The sequence below is a fragment of the Chinchilla lanigera genome, unplaced genomic scaffold, assembly GCF_000276665.1.
Source record: "Chinchilla lanigera isolate Chin_1 unplaced genomic scaffold, ChiLan1.0 scaffold00078, whole genome shotgun sequence".
Classification (NCBI taxonomy): domain Eukaryota; kingdom Metazoa; phylum Chordata; class Mammalia; order Rodentia; family Chinchillidae; genus Chinchilla; species Chinchilla lanigera.
Genome location: NW_004955479.1, coordinates 3099792 through 3117582, shown reverse-complemented (window position 1 = coordinate 3117582; position 17791 = coordinate 3099792). Strand labels below are relative to the sequence as shown.

General features: G+C 38.0%; 1 protein-coding gene across 1 annotated transcript in view; it reads left to right on the top strand.

Moving 5' to 3' along the window:
• The window catches only part of Fam3c (family with sequence similarity 3, member C), a 42233-nt gene that overhangs the window by 11030 nt on the left and 13412 nt on the right, over nt 1-17791 (top strand). The window contains exons 3-6 of the mRNA XM_005402315.2: nt 2455-2559; nt 9366-9395; nt 10176-10299; nt 17020-17078. Coding sequence (XP_005402372.1) covers nt 2455-2559; nt 9366-9395; nt 10176-10299; nt 17020-17078 — 318 coding nt within the window. The remainder of the gene's footprint in view (nt 1-2454; nt 2560-9365; nt 9396-10175; nt 10300-17019; nt 17079-17791) is intronic.

The window sequence follows — 17791 nt, the reverse complement described above, 5'->3', positions numbered from 1 at the left end:
TCGATGGCTGGAAAGAGAAGGGAATTTCATAGAAGGTTCAGGATGGCAATTGTGTGGTATGGTGACAGAGCTTTCCAAGTCTATAGCTGAATACTGGTTCTGAATCAGGCCAGCTCTGCAGAAGGTTGACCAGAACCAGTTCCAAAGACAACGCTAGTTTCTCTACCTTTAGCGTTTCTGTTCCTTAGAACTTTTGTTTCTTCCTGGTTCCTCTGATGGTCCACTGTAAGCAAATAGGTCTTGGTGTAGGTGCTGCCACTTACTAGTTCTAGGAAAGTGATATAAAATTTTAGCCTCACTTTCCATTTTTGTAAAAGAAAGTGATATTTGAAAAGCTGTGTAAAATGAGATTATGTCCTAGTGGCCAGAAAGCAGAGATAGAAGGGAGGAGCCAGGAAGAGAGATGGGCCGGTCTGGGTCCTGCCCTGAGTGATCCACTGTAACTGCCTCGCCTCTACTGGCACTTTCAGGTGCTGAGCTCATTCATTAGTGAGTGAATCCAGTCACCATTCAAAAGCTCCATCCCTGAGCAGAGGCGAGTTTGGGGGACACTGTGAATCTAAACCATAACATGTACTACATAGAAAATGTATTTATTTTTGTAGCTTTTTTATTTAGAGTCAGGTTTAGTTTCTATAAAATTTAGACTAGAACTTTCTTTTATGAACTTGATTTTTAAAAACTCATTTTAATATCCCAATGTTCAACAATAAAAGTTTCTTTCACATTTCTGCTTTCTGTACAGATAGGGAGATGTTATCTATGGTTACACATGCTCATAATTGCTAGAAAACAAGATGGTCATACTAGCATGTAATATATAATCTTTAAGCTGTGGCCTTAAATGATCAAGAAAAATACGCCACGTGTTATCATCCGTCTACTTACCAAAGAGTTGCTGATGCTGTTACTGTGCACGGACCACTTGGCTGAACCCTGGTAGGAAGGGTTCAAAGCCTAATGAATTTTGTGCTCTTCTGCACTGAAAATGGAGGCAGTTTGTAGTTGCTCTTAAAGACTAAGGTAGAAAATGGAAAAGAGAGCCAAGGGAGGATTAGTGATTATACTTCCTTGTTGCCAAATTGCTGTATTGTTAGAACTTTTTTTAAGGCTTTATCTTTTAGAGCAGTTTTGGGTTCACAGCAAAATTGAAAGTACAGAGACTTACCATTTAGCATCTGTTCCCTGCTTGCCACATGCATAGCCATTAATAGTGTTTCAAAGTAGCACCGAGTAGGCTTTGAGGAGCTACTGCTTCTCCGCATCCTTGCCTCACAGAGAACATCGTCAGTTCATTCCCTTCTCTCCCCTCTCAGGGTGCAGTCAGTTCTTTCCAGGTGTATGAAATCAGAATGAGATAATTTGGTTTTAGAGTGCAGTATTGTACAAACCACTTGGCTTTGTTAGGCTTCCTGGATTCTGTTCTTGTGCTACCACTAACTTACCTATAATTCTGAGTGATGACCTCACTTCCAGGCCTTTTTTTTTTTTAAAGAAAGACAACTGCTGGCCTTTTCCACCTCTTTTACTTTCTTTTTTGTTTTTTTTTTTGTTTGTTTGTTTGTTTTTGTTTTTGTTTTTTCTCCGGTACCAGGAACCGAACTCACGACCTTGCGCTTGCCAGGCAGGCGCTTTTTGCCGCTGAGCTAAATCCCCAGCCCCTCTTTTTTGTTTTTGTAGTCGCACTGGGCTGCATCCCAAGCCATCTACCTCTTACATAAATGTAAATTAAGGAGCGGGGAAGGGAAATTTTATAAACATGCTAATGTTCCTGAATTAGCTAATGCCGTAGCTCTGCAATCATAAGTTTAAGAAGAAGATTTCTTTTTTTGCTAGTTATTTTTCTATTTCTTTTCTTATCTTGCACTTTTTCCTTTACTAGATCTAGTAAACCTTGGAGAAAAAGCAAAAGGGATCATTCATATTAAGCAGTAATATCAGTGATAACTATTTGTAAGACACTCAGACATAAATAAAGATATAAAGTTGTGAAAGATGAGTCATCTGCCCTTGTGGAACTCACCGTATAATCTTATAAAGTACAAGATAGATGCCAAATTATGTCCTCCAGGAGTAGAAGGCCTGTCTTAACCTAAGTATTAAGTGTAAGTTGTACCATGCTATGAGTGGTGTAGCTCTAGGAAATATGTTGTTAAACCTGTTACATTTCCCTTGAGAACATTTTGCGTAGTGGATGTCTTGGCCTTGTTATCTCCAGAAAGTCCAGTGTTCTTGTAGCCTTTCTATATAGCACTGCCCTTTGTATTTGGAAAGGACTGGAAATTGCATCATCTCTCATGACACTTTTATGTAGTTAGCTAGCAACTGATGACAGGTAAGGCTTTTTGCTTGTAAAAATAGAATTTTAAGTAGTCGCAAAGAAGTTTAAAGTGCATAACAAAAAATTCTGTAAGCCCATAGACTCATGCTGAATTATTTCTGCCTTTTGTCTAGGAGCTGCAAAGTTGGTAGTAGCTGTGGCAGTATTTTTACTGACATTTTATGTTATTTCTCAAGTATTTGAAATAAAAATGGATGCAAGTTTAGGAAATCTATTTGGTAAGTTTCACTTTTTTTCCTTTTTAAACATTATTTTTAATGTGGTTGTCTAAATTTTTATCACTTCTCAACACTGAGTCACTGCTATTTACCCAGTCTAGAAAAAGAATTATCAGCAAATGTGATTTGTTAGGATATTCTAAAATGCATAAGAAGTCTTAGAATTTAGTATAAAGTAATGAATCTACTATTCAGTACTTCGAACACATTTTAAAAGACTTTTATACCTAGTGAGAGGGATTAATCATGTGTTCTAAATGCACATTGTAGAAGATACTACACCCCTAAGATTAAGTTGTTGGTTACTAGAAAACTTGGACCCAAATCTAGCCCTCAGTTACCAAATGATTAGGAATCACAATAGTGGATGTTAAATATTGGTCATTAAAATTCATCTTACTTTCTGTGACTTTTTTTGGTGACCTTTTTTTGGTATCCATGTAATGTTTCTATATGGTAAATGTACCGTCACAAGGTAATTTAACTCAGTTTTTAACAAAATCCGTAAGTTAATGAAATGGAACCGATTTAATGCTATTTTAGAAGATTGTATGTCTAAGTATCTAATGTGTATTTCTAGTCTATAAATATACCATTATGAGAATAAAAAATAGAACTTACTGTTTATTAAAGTGGCAAGTGCTTATATTTAACTAAACCTCTGTGTAAAGCTAAGTGAGTCTTTTGGAGAGACTGTAGGCCCTCATTATTTGAATTTAGAGACATTACTGATACTTTTCATAGACGCTTGTATTAAATAAACTTTGGCTGCAATGTTGTTTAAGATATTGAAAATTAAGCATGAAAAGGGAAATTGTAAAACCTAGAAACAGTGTTTTGGCCTAGTAGGCAGAAATGAATGAAAGAACTCTGAGATCTCTGAATTAGTGAGTTTTGCTTTGTATGAATTAGTACTTGGAAGGAATCCTCAAGATTTAATTTACTGTCTCTCCCGTCCAAGCTCAAGACTTTATACCAAGTGCTTCTCAAAAGAATCTCTAGAAAATCTTGACTAATCCACATTCTGATTCAGTGCCTGGGATGTGCCCTGAGTTCTGCATTTTGAATGCACTTCTTGGTGGTAAGGTTTTGTGTGCGGACCACATTCTGAGTAATGGCTTCAGATGATTTTTATGTATTAACATCTCAGGTGAGTTTCTTACCAGGACAAGTTAGCATACATCTCTGTGTGCTGTTTAATGTTTTGTACTCCTGAGTACTTTCAGTCCTTGATCTTGCTTCTGCTTGCTAGAACGCTCTTCCACATGACAGTCTCTCAGGTGGTTAGAATGTATGTATTCATGGTCCTTCAGACCCCCTTACACATTTTCATCTTTTCAAGTAATGAAATCCTCCTTCATATTCACTCGTCTTGATGTATTGATCATTTTTTTCCTGAACTTGGTTGTTTTTAAGCCCTCTTCTTAAAATGAGATCAACTGGAAGTGGTTATTGCACAGTATAATGCCACTCCCTATTTTTTCCAGTCTGTGTGTGTTTGTCAGCACCTGGGGGCCGGCCTGCGACCTCTGACAGTGCAGCTACTTGCATTTGAATCATGGAGCAGAAACCATGTTGATGACATTGAGGTTTTGTTCATTGTTGCTCTGGAAGTACAGTGAATAGCTGATCCTTCTAAGAAACGTGCAGGGTGAGGGAAGATTATTAGAGGGTGGTAGCTTATATAGAAACAGGTGTTTTTCCTTTTAAAGTAACAGACTTTCACTTAACCTATAAATTATGAGTGAAAATTCTGTGAGTGACAAATCAATGAAAAGAGATTGAACAGACAAAAGAAGGATAGTCCTTGAGTGAAGGGCGCCCACAGAACCATTGGTACAAATAGAAGAATTTTTTGGAGAAAGATCCACTGTTTTTAGAGAAAAGTGAAAAAGAGCTTGCGTGAAGCCATCGTGTGGCACAGTCATTGTATACTTGCAGCTAGCTGGTGAGTCCCCTCCAGTGCTTGCGTCTGTCCCCACCCTTGGCCCCTGTCTCCTCCTAGTCTGGACCTTCATCTCTAGTCCACATTGTTTCTTAAACACTGTGGTAATATCCCCGTGTCTCCCTCTTGTCTTTGCTGTGTGTGCATCTCACCACTCACGCGTCATTCTTGGAAACTAATGAACTTTTAGTACTTTCAGTTCCTGGAGAATAAAATACAAAGTCCATGGTCAACATGACACTCAAAGCCCCAGCCTGTCCTTCTGAATTGTTCTCTACACCTGCCCACCTCAGATATCACCCGTGCACTGCTACAGAGCTTGTCCTGTCCTTTTCTGCGTTGGCCTTTGCTCATGCTGATTCCATACCTTGCACACCTCTTTCATCAGCATGTCTCCTCATAACCATCTCACTTTTGAGAGCCCTGTGTCATTGCCCACACTTTGGAGATTTGTTTGCGCCTCCTTCTTTACCTGAGTGTATTGCTCCTCTTTCTGAACTGTTGTTTCTAATTGCATTGTACCTATGTCATTTTAGCACTGCTTTTATTCTGCTTTACCTTGTAAGACCTTCCTGCTTTTTCTTTCTCCTGTGTCTGTGTCTTCCCACCAGAGGGAGGGCATTAACATCCTGGTAGTTTGCCCCACGTTAGCACTGGGCCCTGCAGATAAAAATACTGATTGAGTTTAAATGAATGGAGATAATTGAGAATTCATATTTTTATGTGAGAAAGAAGAGTATTTCCAAAGTGGAAAAAGGAGGGTAGTCAGTTGAGAACAAATGCTCAGTACTTTAACTAGGATAGTTATCTCTCCTGATTTGCATTTAAATTTTTCGTAAATGTTAAGTACCTGCAAAGTTCTACGGTGTGCATTGTAGCTATTTAATTTAGGTATCCTTAGAGCAGATGCATGTTTTGATGTCAGAAGTGAAGTAGTATGTCTATAAAACCTTATTAGATTCCAGTCTGGTGGATTGGTGAAAATTTAATTTGTGGGTTTTATTTTATTCCCATTTCAGACTACTATCAAAATGAATTATGTGTTATCCTCTGTAATTTATTTACTGTCTCACTTAATTTATCAAAGAGTAGGAATATAGCCCAGTATCGGGCTAGTTTATATGATCAGTATTCCTGGTGCCTACTAGTTCTTCTAGTGATGAGTTTTCTATTTTTCCCCCCTTGTTGGTACAGCAGCTTACTCGATACTTGATAGCTTCTCTAAGTCATTGTGACTCAGGTTTAGTATGTAGTATTTTAGAAAATTAAAACAAAATTTTTATTGAAACTAGTTGAAATTACAAGGTAGATGGTGATTTTTGTTGTTTTTTACAATGTTTTGGTCTGAGGATGTAGTTCAGTTATAGAGCATCTGCCTAGATAGAGTGTGTGAGGCTCTAGCTTCAGTCCCCAGCACTAAAAAACAAACAGGAAGTCTTGTGATTAATAAACTGATTTCCCCAAAATTATATCTCAGTGATGTTTCATTTTTTTTCCTTCAGATTGATGGCAGTTACTGTTTTCATACCTTGAATTTGTAAGCAAGTTCCAGGACCACTCCTTCCTGGATTTTTCTGTCTCCTTTTTTTTAGCCTCTCTGGGTTGCTAAGATTCCTTGGCCTCTGGTGTCATTATTTGATAATTGACAGCCTCATCTAGTTCCTGATTTTCCAGGTTAGGTTTTAATGCGAGTTCCTTGGTACAGCAGACCTCTATGCTATTATACTTGTATCTTCTTCAAAAGTGTCCTAAAATTAGCAGGTCCAGCAGAATCCCTCATATATCCCTTAGTAATACCCTTACTCTTACAGACATCTTCAGCACAAAGAAGATAGGAGTGCTTTTGTTCAGTGGCTCATATGAGTGAATACTGTTATGGTTTGTGTCTGCATGTCCCGCAAATCCTCATGCAGTCATGGGGCGGGCTTCTCTTCTGGATATTTGATTGATCCATAGTCCAATGCTGGGATTATGTATGGGTGTGAATGCTATACCCGCCCTGGGGTGGGTAGTTTGCATACAGTGTAAGGGAGAGAAAGAGGCTGCCTGCTGCCATTCCTCTGTTTCGCTCTTGTTGCTTTTTGCTGTTTTCCATGCCCATGAACAGTTGCCCTCTGCCATGTGCCACTCTGCCTTGGAGCCAGCCAAGTATGAAACCTCCACAAACTGTGAGCTAAATAAACCTTTCCTTCCTTAATATTGGGCATCAAGTGTTTTGTCTCAGCAACAAGAGAAAAGTAACCAAGACAAATACCCAGATGCTTTCAAAGCCACATCCCTGACCAGTATCCAGATTCTTTTCTTCCAGTACCCTTGACCTGATCCATTCTCAAGTCTTGTCAGTGTTGTTTCCTTGGTTTCTGAGTCTACTTTTTTCAGACCCACAGTCGCTACCTTTCATATTTTCTTTCCCCAAAACTGTCTTTTTCCTGGGTTACTGCAGCAGCATCCGTGACAGCTCACTTTCTCTACTCTTGAACCTCTGCAGTCAAAAGTGTTTGTTCTAAAGATTTCTTGTCCTGCTTCCTACTCCCAGCAGGACTAGCAGTTTTCGTGTGTGTGGTCAGAAGACCTCAGTCATTTCCATTTTCAGAGATGGTCAGTATGAGTTCGAGTGCTAGTGAAAGATGGCTTTAGAATCTACCTCTGCTACATTCAGTAACTGTGATCTAGAACAGGTCAAGTCAGTCAACCATTGTGGCCTCAGTTTCTTTATCTTTAAAGAAAAAATATGGTCAAGTCAGTAGCACATACAGAGGTGCTTGTCAGAGGGAGAGTCCCACCATATGTGAATGGTGTATAATTAAGCCCTGTTCTGATCCTACTGTCTTCCCAGTACCTCACTACCATAGGTGAGGTGGACCCGAGTTCCTGACTTTAACACTGCTGCTTTCTAGAAATTGTCACACCTGAGCCAGGTAATGCCTGTATTCAGGACACAGTGAAGTTGAGAATTCCTATGCCTTATGCTCCTGAGCTTTAGTTTTCTCATTTACAGAAGTAAGATCATTGGATTAGAGCTCTGTAATTGTTTCCCCTTTTATAATATAATCAAGGAAAATGACATGATTAAGAAAATTGAAAGAATGGACCCTAGTAATGTAATTCCAATAACTAAATTTACTAACTTTTAATTTTTTTGTTTTCTTCAAGTCTCTGTCCTTATGAGTGAATATTTTTAGTGTTTAACCTTATGGTATGGAGAGTTTGTTTTCTGCTCTATTCCATATATTAAACTTTTTCCACATCATTTATTGTACTACCTTTATGATTTATTAAAGTCATGAAGTACATAATCTGGTGAGTGCTCTGTTGAGTGAACAAGGCTTCACTTGGTTATTTTCCTCCTTTTGAACGTTTATATACTATCTTTCAGCTTTAACTTTTGTTTTGCCGTTTGAATATTGGACTAACAGGAAATTCACACTTATTAAAAATAGTACAAAAGTAAAAACAAGTGACTACTTATAGTCAGACAGCTGGCTAACATTTATCACACTGCATACTTATTAGTCAGATCCGGAAATGGGTAGCGACAATGCTTTAATACTCTGTTACAGTTTCCCAGGCTGGGATCAGATGTTGGCACTTCCAGCCACAGCTAAGTGTAGCTATGCTAGATGGCCAGATTGAGATCTGCAACATTCGTGTTAAGGTTTGACCTTGTGGATTCCTTGAACCTTATCTGAAATTCTTAGTAATGACCTTTTAAACAATTATTATTATACCTAATACATTTCTATTTTGGAGGAATTAAAGCTCCCCACTCCTTACCATCCCCTTCTTTTCCATCCCCGATACTCTTTTTTTAATAATTTTTAAAATTTGTATTAGCACGTTTGCAGTGTACAATGCTTACTTTCCTTGTGTAGAGTTGTCATGTGGACATAACATATCTTAATTCTTTCTTTCCCATGCCCACAAGAATTCATGTGCAAGTTCCTGTATAATACCATGAGAACTGTATTGAACATCTGTTGACTTTGTTATGATTCATTCTTTCTGATATGGGTGTTGCTGAACGTTGGAGTTAGATCTTTATTTTTGTTTTTATGTTGAAGTAATTACATTAGAATGCAAAGAAATCAATAATCAAAAAATGGCAAAATACCAAACAGAGATTAAGACTGTGGAACTGAAGAGACCATACAGTTTTCTTTTTACAAAATAAGGATTTTCAAAAATGTGTTGTGCTCCTACTTAGCCTTGAAAGAACAGGCAGTTGTGTCCTCTGAGACAGCATGGGTGAGCCTCCGATTGTTTCTGCAACCCCTATGTTATTTCATTGATCTACAAGTATGATTTTTAAACTAATATCAAGCTTTTTTTTAAATCACCATAGCTTTGTGGTATAACCTGAAATCCAGAATTGTGATGTTCCCTTCCTTGTCCTTGTTGCCAAGAATTATTTTAGCTCTTCTCCTTTCTAACCTAGCCAACAAGATAGATTTATATATATTCTCTGAAGCTTTATATGTATATGTGCTCAGTATCATACAGCTGCTATAAATTTTAATACCATAATTATTTAGCAGGTGTATATTTATAGTCATTTAATGGTAAGTTTGTAGAGTAACTTTCTGATTGAGATTTAAATATATAATAACTAAAACAACAAAATGTAAAGGTAAAAATAGAATTTTCTACCATACTGCTACTTCCATTATTCCTCAACATAATAGTTTATAAAGTGTTGTATAAAATTAATTTTCTGAAGTGGTACTCATATTTCACTTACTGTATACTGAGTATTCAAACACATATTTTTATAAGCCTGTTGGAAGCTCTAGATGTGTTTATAAAATGGACACTTGTCAAGAGGCTTATTCTAACAACGGTAACTTTCTTTTTTTTTCCTTAGCAAGGTCAGCATTGGACCCAGCTACACGTTGTAAGTAATTCATGTTAATATTTTACAAATATATATTCATCCATATTTTAGGCACATGAGAGTTTATACTTAGGCAGTGCTGATAGTTTAGTGGTAGTAGGAACTGACTTGAAAATTGTGTCTCAAAGTTATATGCCTGCAGGCTGGGGATATAGCTCAGTGGTAGAGCATTTATGTAGTTTGCTTGATGCCCTGTGTTGAATTTTCAGACCCACCAAATAAACAGAAGTGTGTGTAAAATTATATGGGTGCTATTTGGACAGCCCAATACCATTGGTATTTATTCATTATGAATATTTTCTTCCATGAGTAGTTTTTAGGTCCAGTTTCCTAAGTCTAGAAGGTAATAGAAGAGTCAAAGGAGAATTTCTAGTTCAAGGTGGCTAGTGGGACATTAGGCTTTCTAGTTATTCTTGAGATAATTGATTTTTATGGATCTGTAGACTGGAAATGCAAAGTAACAATTTTAAACTTCCTATATCATAAAATTTAAAGATAACTTTAAGCATATTCATTGAGTGTATTATATACACTTGGTCCATTTATACCAGTTACTAGTTTTTGACCCAGTAGGGTCTAGTTTTGTTATTGTATTTTCTTGTTGTTTTTTGAAGTTCTTTGAAACCTTTATGGGGAAAAAATGCTAGTATATATTTTAAAATATGTGTATGTTGATATTTTACATAATGTCTTCGTGGTTTGAAATGCAAAGCAGATTGTAGAGTCTGCTAATTTATTCTCTAACAGTAACGACCACACAATCCTATTTCTCCCTCAAAGCTACAAAACCTCCCAGATACAAATGTGGGATCTCGAAAGCTTGCCCCGAGAAACATTTTGCTTTTAAAATGGCAAGTGGAGCAGCCAATGTGGTGGGCCCCAAAATCTGCCTGGAAGACAATGTGTAAGTATGTGTTGATTGGATGCTGCAGGCGTGCTGTGAGTTAAATTACAGCTAGCGAAGCCTGATGGGCTCAGGGGATCTTCTGAGAATGGACTGGATATGCTTTTACTAAAGGAAAGTGACTTTAATTATCATATAATTTTCCCCGTGAATTTAAAGTTTGCTAATTTTTTTTTATTAGCAAATGACTAAAAATGCAGAATTTATCTAGCTTTGTGTAGAGTGAGGGATTTCCTCTGAGAAGATTCTGTAGATTTGCACTGTCCCATTTGATAGGTATCAGGCACATGTGGCTGTTTTTAAATTTTGCATACCAGGGAGAAAGTTCATTTAAAGTAATTAACATTAAAAGCTCAGTGCTCAGGCATTTCACATTTCACATGCTCAGTAGCCACTGTGGCTCCCGGCTCTCTGTTTGAACAACCCAGTTAGAGAACTCAATGATGGCCTAGTCTCACTGACAACATGCTTATGAATGATGAGCACTGTACCTTGCGAACCAGCATCTCTCATTGATAATGCTCGACTGCTGCTGTGAAATGTGAAGTAATCACATGATAACCACAGGACTGTTGCTGCACAAATTCCTTGCTCCTAAGCTGCTTTCCTATGCTGAGATGCTACACAAAGTATGGTTTGTAGGCTTTTTGGAATCTTAGTGTCACCTGCCACCTATGATCGGATTTACTGTTTCTGTGATTACAAACCCCACTTTCAGTTGGTTACTTTTAATCAGATTGCCTGGAAAGCTAGATACATGAGCACATTTAAATTTGATGTGGAAAAGTAAATATGACATTGAATTCTGTGAAGACTAAGGTGATGTTAAAGAAGTTAAAGGAGACTTACCTATCTATACTAGGCAGTTTCTCCCAATACTTTTTTATATCTCTTCTTTTTAATATAGAAGCTCTTACATTTTTTTATTCTGGCCCCTTTTGCAGTGAATTAGCTGTGAGAAAGTTGTTCTTCCTCATGGATAAACTTTCCTGAAAATTTAGGGCTTGAGCTAGATGATCATCAGGACCTCTGCTTACTTTTTATTTGTCCTTCATGCTACTGGTGATCCATTATTAACAAACTGTCTTTGGCACCTCATTATACCTGTCTTGTTTTACCCATATGCGATAAGGCACTTAGGTAAGTTTGCTGTTTTTTGAAATATTCCCGTTCTCCCTGTTTGCTTCAGCTGGCTAAGAGACTCCAAGTTGCTAATCTAAATGCGGTAACAGGTAAAAAGCTCTTAGGCTGCAGATTCTCCTCAGATGTCTACTCCTGCTTAGCATGTATAAGCATAATAAAAAGTGTTTTTTGTTTTTTTTTTTTACTAGTGTGTTTTGTCTTCAGGGATTATATAGGTGAGAAAGAAAAGTGTGGAGGCAATAAGCCAGAGAATTTGCTTCTAGCACAGTGGGCGAGGCATATGGAATTTGTACTGTATATCAGTTTCTTTAACCATAAAATTGAGTCTGGCCAGTAATCCATCCACATTTTAAGAAACATTCTGTCATTCCCATGAGAAATTAATTGATGGGACTTTATAGCTAGGCTTAGGTCATGAAGCTAGTCTTGATAGCAAGGCTGGATAATTGGCCAGAGATTCCCCAGTGGAGGCACTACAGGGACCCAGGCGTAGTCCAGTGGTTTTTGCAGTATATTCTCTTTGATCTTTAAAAGATTCTTTTTAAGTTTAAAGAAGCTGATTTTCTGAGCCTTACTCACTGATCGAACGTGGTCCCTCATGTCCCAGAACTTGCAGTCTCGTAACAGCGAGAGATGCTTAAAAAGTAAATGCGAAGGCATGTTTGTAAATTGTGGCTCCGTCTCTACCGGCTCCTGTGTGATGCGTACTGATGGGAGTGAGCGAGAGGTGGCGTCCTGACTTGGAGTGAGGTCACAGAGGAGGTTCGGAGACAGTGATGTGCAGTCAGAGTGCAGGGACGAGCAGGATGACAGCCAGGTAAAGAACGGACAGGACGTGTGTGCCAGAAGACTGAGATGGGGAAGCTCTGAAGAGAAGTGAATAGGGCCCGACTATGTAGGGACTTGTAGGCAACACGGGTGAAGGGTTGAAATTGTTTTCTGACCGCGTCAGAAAGTTGTAGAAAGTTTTCATGCTCTGGCGTGTTATGATTTCACTTGTGTTGAAGAACATAATCTTTTGGCAGTGTGAGGTGATGATGGAATAGAGGAAGCATTAGAAGACTGTTGCCAGGTACGGCCAGCTCTGTGATGCTGCCTCCCTGCTGGGAACATACTAGTACCCCCTCTAAAATGTATAAGTGGATAATGGAATTATGTAAGTGGAAATTATTATATTTTGTTGGACCTGCTCTGAATGCGTGCAGGTTACTTTGGAGACTATTAATCTAGACCAGTGTATCTCTCTGGGGGCAGTTTCGCTTCCCAGGGCGACAGTTGTCATTTGTCACGGCTGTGGAGGTACTGCCCACTGGGTCGGAGGTGCTGTGAAGCAGTGTTTACGGTACATGTCAGCCCCTCACAAGAACGGTCAAGCCCGTAATGTCACCATCAGCCAAGTGTGAGATGCTCTGACAGACAGAAAGTGGGAGTTAAGCTTTCTGTTAAGACAGAAAGTGTTAGTGACATTATGAACAAGCGAAATCAAGGTTATAAAGACTGAAAGGAATTTTAAGTCTCATTAGCTAAGCTGGAAAACCCTGGGTATAAACATCAGGTATTCTGCAAAACAGAAATCGTATCCCCCCATCTGTTAGAGAATCCATAGAACTTAGGTATGTTCAAGTTAAACCTTTCATCTAATACTGATTTGATGTGTTTGTATGAAATTGATATTAGTAATATGTCACCTTTTATTATCATTTGAATCCTTGGTACCAAAATATACAGGTAATTTAGAATATTTTTTTAAACGAAGAACCAGATGCTGTTTTTATTGGTAAGGGCCAGTAGGTGGAATCAAGACGTTCTGCTTATAAAATCATTTAAAATGTACCCAGGTAAACATGTAAAGACCATTCTAAACTCATGAGCCGTGCATCAATAAGAAAAAAGAAGAGGAAGAAAGGGAAAGGAAAAGGCTGACTGCGTTTGGCTTGTAAGCAGTAGTTTGCCAGCTCTGGCCTTAGTATTTTAGGATGTAGTGACTATGTAGTGTGATTGAAACATACAGTGAATACATGTTTCTTAGAAATTCATTTTGAAGAAACCTACTCATCTCCTTCAGAATATCCCCTGTCACTTTAAATATGCTCATTCCATCACTCATAGCACTTTGTGCAGGAGTCCTGGAAGTGCTCTTCCATGATTGTCATTAGTTGCCCTGACATAGCTGCCCAGATGTCCTGATCGATTCACAACATTTACCTTTCATGGTCATTTTGACTTTGGAGAGGAGCCAGTAGTCACACAGCACGAGATCTGGTGAATGAGGTGGATGAGGACAGACCATAATACTTTTAGGAGCCTATCTTTAGATTATATGGCACTCAGCAGCACCATTTATGGGGTTTTTTGTTTTTTTGGATTATATCTTATAAACATACAAAAGCAGATTTGCAGAACTGCTTAAGAATGTGGTAAGAGTTACGGGATAAGCAGAGGCAGAGAGGGCTGTCCTAAGGAGGATCAGTGGGTGATGTGTTTTTTGTAAAGTTGCAACCTTCATTGTGTGTTCGTACATCATAGAAACTGTATATGATGTGTACATATGGGGCCATTCCTTTTAGGTGTGTACTTGGAGATGTAAGTTGTGGAAGTGGGGACCTTGATGTTCATAAGTGGGTTTGGGGTTTTTTTTGTTCGTTTTTTTTTGTTACATGTTTTCTTGTGAATTTGTTTTTAAAAACCGATAAGCTGCTGCCCTCTTGTGGGAATCCTCTGTCATCGTGCTTCTTTTTTAACCTTCATTTCTTTGCTTTATGATGAAGTTATGTTTATTAAACAGAACAACATACTCAGAGATGGAAAAGCCTCTGTGGATTTAATTACTAACCCAACAAGTTGAATATAGCTATTGATGCTTAGTATTAATGGCAGAGTTTATTATGTACTATATTTTTGAAATATATTAGTGTGTTTTGAAACCCCCTTCTGCAGCAGAGCCAACACGTCTAATACAGCCTGACCTTTCTTGTATGTGTGCTCAAGACTAGTTCTTTCATTTGAACAGCTTTGAGATGTGATTCACAGACTATACACTTCACTCCTGTAAAATTACAATCAGTGGGTTTGAGTATTACACTAGGCTTGTGCAAACTCTGCCACAAACCAGTTAAAGACAGTTCTTTTCCTTGCAAGAAACTACTTTCAGCTTTTGCCATCCTACCCTGCCTCCCACCCCAAAGCCATCAGTAGCTGTTAGTTTATTTTCTGCCTCGATAGATTTGCATATTTGGTTATTTTGTACAAATGCTGTCACATGTGTTCTTTGTGATTGGCTTCCTCGCTTAGCATAATGGTTTCAAGTTTTGTTCATGTTGCTGCCTAATCAAAACCTCATTCTCTTTGTGTCTAGATAATGCTCCTTTGTATGGAGGGGGTCTTAGTTATTTTTCTCATTGCTGAGACAACATACCCGATGCCCAGAGTTAAAGCAGGAAAGCTTTATTCAGCTCACACTTTGCAGAGATTTCAGTCCGTAATCAGCTGGCTCCAAAGCAGGGTGGTGTGGGAGACAGGCATCGTAGAGGAGAAACAGTCCATGGCAGGCAGAAGGTAGCAAAGCAACAAGGGACGACCACAATTCTCTCTCTCCCTTATATCTTAGCCAGGCTGCTTAGGGCAGGTATTGCTCACACCCTTAATCCTAGTGCCCTTAATCCTAGCATTGCAGCATGAATCCTAGCATCACACATTTCAGATCAGCCACCTCTGAAAAATCCCCACATATGACTGCATTAGTCTTTGGGAGGGAACACCTAAACACAAGACGGATGCTGTAACAGATGGATGATACCACAATTGTTGACCTGTTCATCAGTTGATAGACATTTGAAGTGTTGCCATTTGTGCTATTGACTGTTTTTATATCTTTGGAGAAATAGCTCTTCTTTGTGTTTTTTTGTTTTTTTGGTCTTTTTGAGACAGGGTCTTACTATGCAGTTCAGGCTGGCCTTGAACTCACTTTGTAGCCAGGCTGGTGTTGAACTCACAATGATCTTCCTGCCTCAGCCTCCTGAGTGCTGGAATTACAGATGTGAGCCACCACATCCAGTTCTTTGTCTGTATTTAAATTGGGTTATTATTGAGTTCTAATCTTTGATTTTTTAGATAATATATCTCTTCTGCCACTGTCGTTTTATTTAAGGTAAGTTTCTTATAGACAGCATGTAGTTAGGTCCTGTTTTAACCTGTTATGTTAATTTCTGTCTTTATTTGATAGTTTAAAATAGATACAGTTGCAGTTATTAATGCATGAGGACTTGTTTGCCATTTTATTTTTATTCTATTTTTACTTCCATTTTATTGTGTTTCAATGCATTTCATGAACATCTAAAATTTTTTCTTTTAACATTTATAGTACTTCTGAGTACATCTGTGTGTAGCTTTTGGGGTGATTGCTCTGACTACAGAAAATTTTCAGACTCCCAGTGTAGGCTTGAAGAGAGGGAAAATGGTAATAATGCAAATTAAACTTGGAAGTTTGTCCTGTATGATGCTGTTAGACTGCGCAGTGTAAAGACTGAGGACATTTTTTAGTATTTGAAAAGGTAATGGTTTCAACATAAGTCATTTTAGATTATGTTACTCTAAGGTTAACGATGTATCATCCAACATTTGTGTTAGACCTATCCTCATTCATACATGAGTAGAATTTACAGTAGAGCACTGTAGGTTTTATTTGTGGAAGTGCTACACACCATTTATGTCAGTAAAATCGAAGTTATGTATCATGTGTGTATGTGCATATTCACGTGTCTGCATGCCAACCCGTCTACTAACCCTAAACCAGTTAAACATTTAGTACACTGCTGGGAATATTACTAATGACTTGAACTTTTAAAGTTAAAAATATCTACAATTTTAGGGTAACAGTTCTGACTGAATAAACTCGTCATAAGCAAATGTTACACTGTGCCGTTTCACAGTATCTTTGCTTTTGCGTGGTAGGCTAGGAGCTGCCATTGGATACTGATTATCTCAGGCAGACTACATGCATGACTGTGGTTAGACAGCAGTTAGATGAGTACAGCACGCTTGCTGAACATAGGGAGGTTTTACGTGGAGAATCACAAGGAGAATGTTCACAGTCCTGTGAAACAGTCATGAAAGAGTACTCCCTCACTTCTCTTGTTTTCACATTGTAAGGGTGTAGGTAGCACGCCACTCCGTCTTGTTACACTGATACTGCAGAAAGTGGGGGAGAGAATCGTCTGTTGCTTAACCCCTTGAGAATGGTCAAGAATTGTGTTTAATATGTGGGTTTAATATCCACATGCTTTAAGGATTTTTAATATGATATTCCATAGCGTGGTACAGAACAGCAAGAAATGTTCTAGTATTTCAGCCCTAATGCTTTTTAATACATACTTTTATTTTGAAAGTATTATTTAAGGATCCTTTTAAAATTACTCAGTATTACACTGTCTTCTCTAATTTATAGAGACCTCTTTATATCCTCTGCAGTGCTGAATAATTGTGTATATGATGTTTTAATGACTTTATTTCTATGATGAATGTTTTATTGGCCAAAACTAATAAATTGTAATAAATTTGTCTTGACTTTTTCCCCTTTAGGTTGATGAGTGGTGTTAAGAATAATGTTGGAAGAGGGATCAATGTTGCCTTGGCAAATGGTAAGAATCGTTACTCTTGGGTAGGCAGAGGGAGGAACACAGAGTAAGAAGTTGCTGTCATTTTTCAGTGTTCACATTCTTCTCAGAAGTTTGTTCTTGTAGTAGGTTCATTGGATCCTGAACAGCTTGAAAACCAAATCTAAAATCTCACTCATGAAGTGAGAGCTGGCCACATACTGATACCCTTAAGTATCCTATAAAAATGGGTAGCATGCTTAGAAACCACCAACCAACTTACCCCATTCACTTTGTAGGCAAATAGTTTTTATTGCTTTCCTAAGAGAGAAATTTTTGCCTTTCTGATTCATTTTTAAGCAAAGCATTCAATATCTATTTAACCCATTTTCAAAGAGAAAGGTAAATTTTTTTAAAACCTTTACTGCCAAAAATAGTGTCTGATTCACTGTGCTGCAGTCTGTTGACTCTTACATTTTAAGTTTGTACATTGTGTGATATGCAGATTTTTAGTTCAGTACAATTGTTTAAAAAAAACAAAGTGGTCTCTAATTCAAGTAGACATTTGCTATAAAAAGCTTTGCTAGTTCTGGGTATTCGTAAGGGCATGTGTAACACATAAGGATGAACTATACCTAACTTCGGACTGAGATGATCTTCCCTCAGTAACAAACTTCTTTCTGGCACTCTTTGGTGTAAAAGGTTAATGAGAAAGCCTTATCCAGAAATTTCTCTTCAAAAATATGTTTCAAATGCAT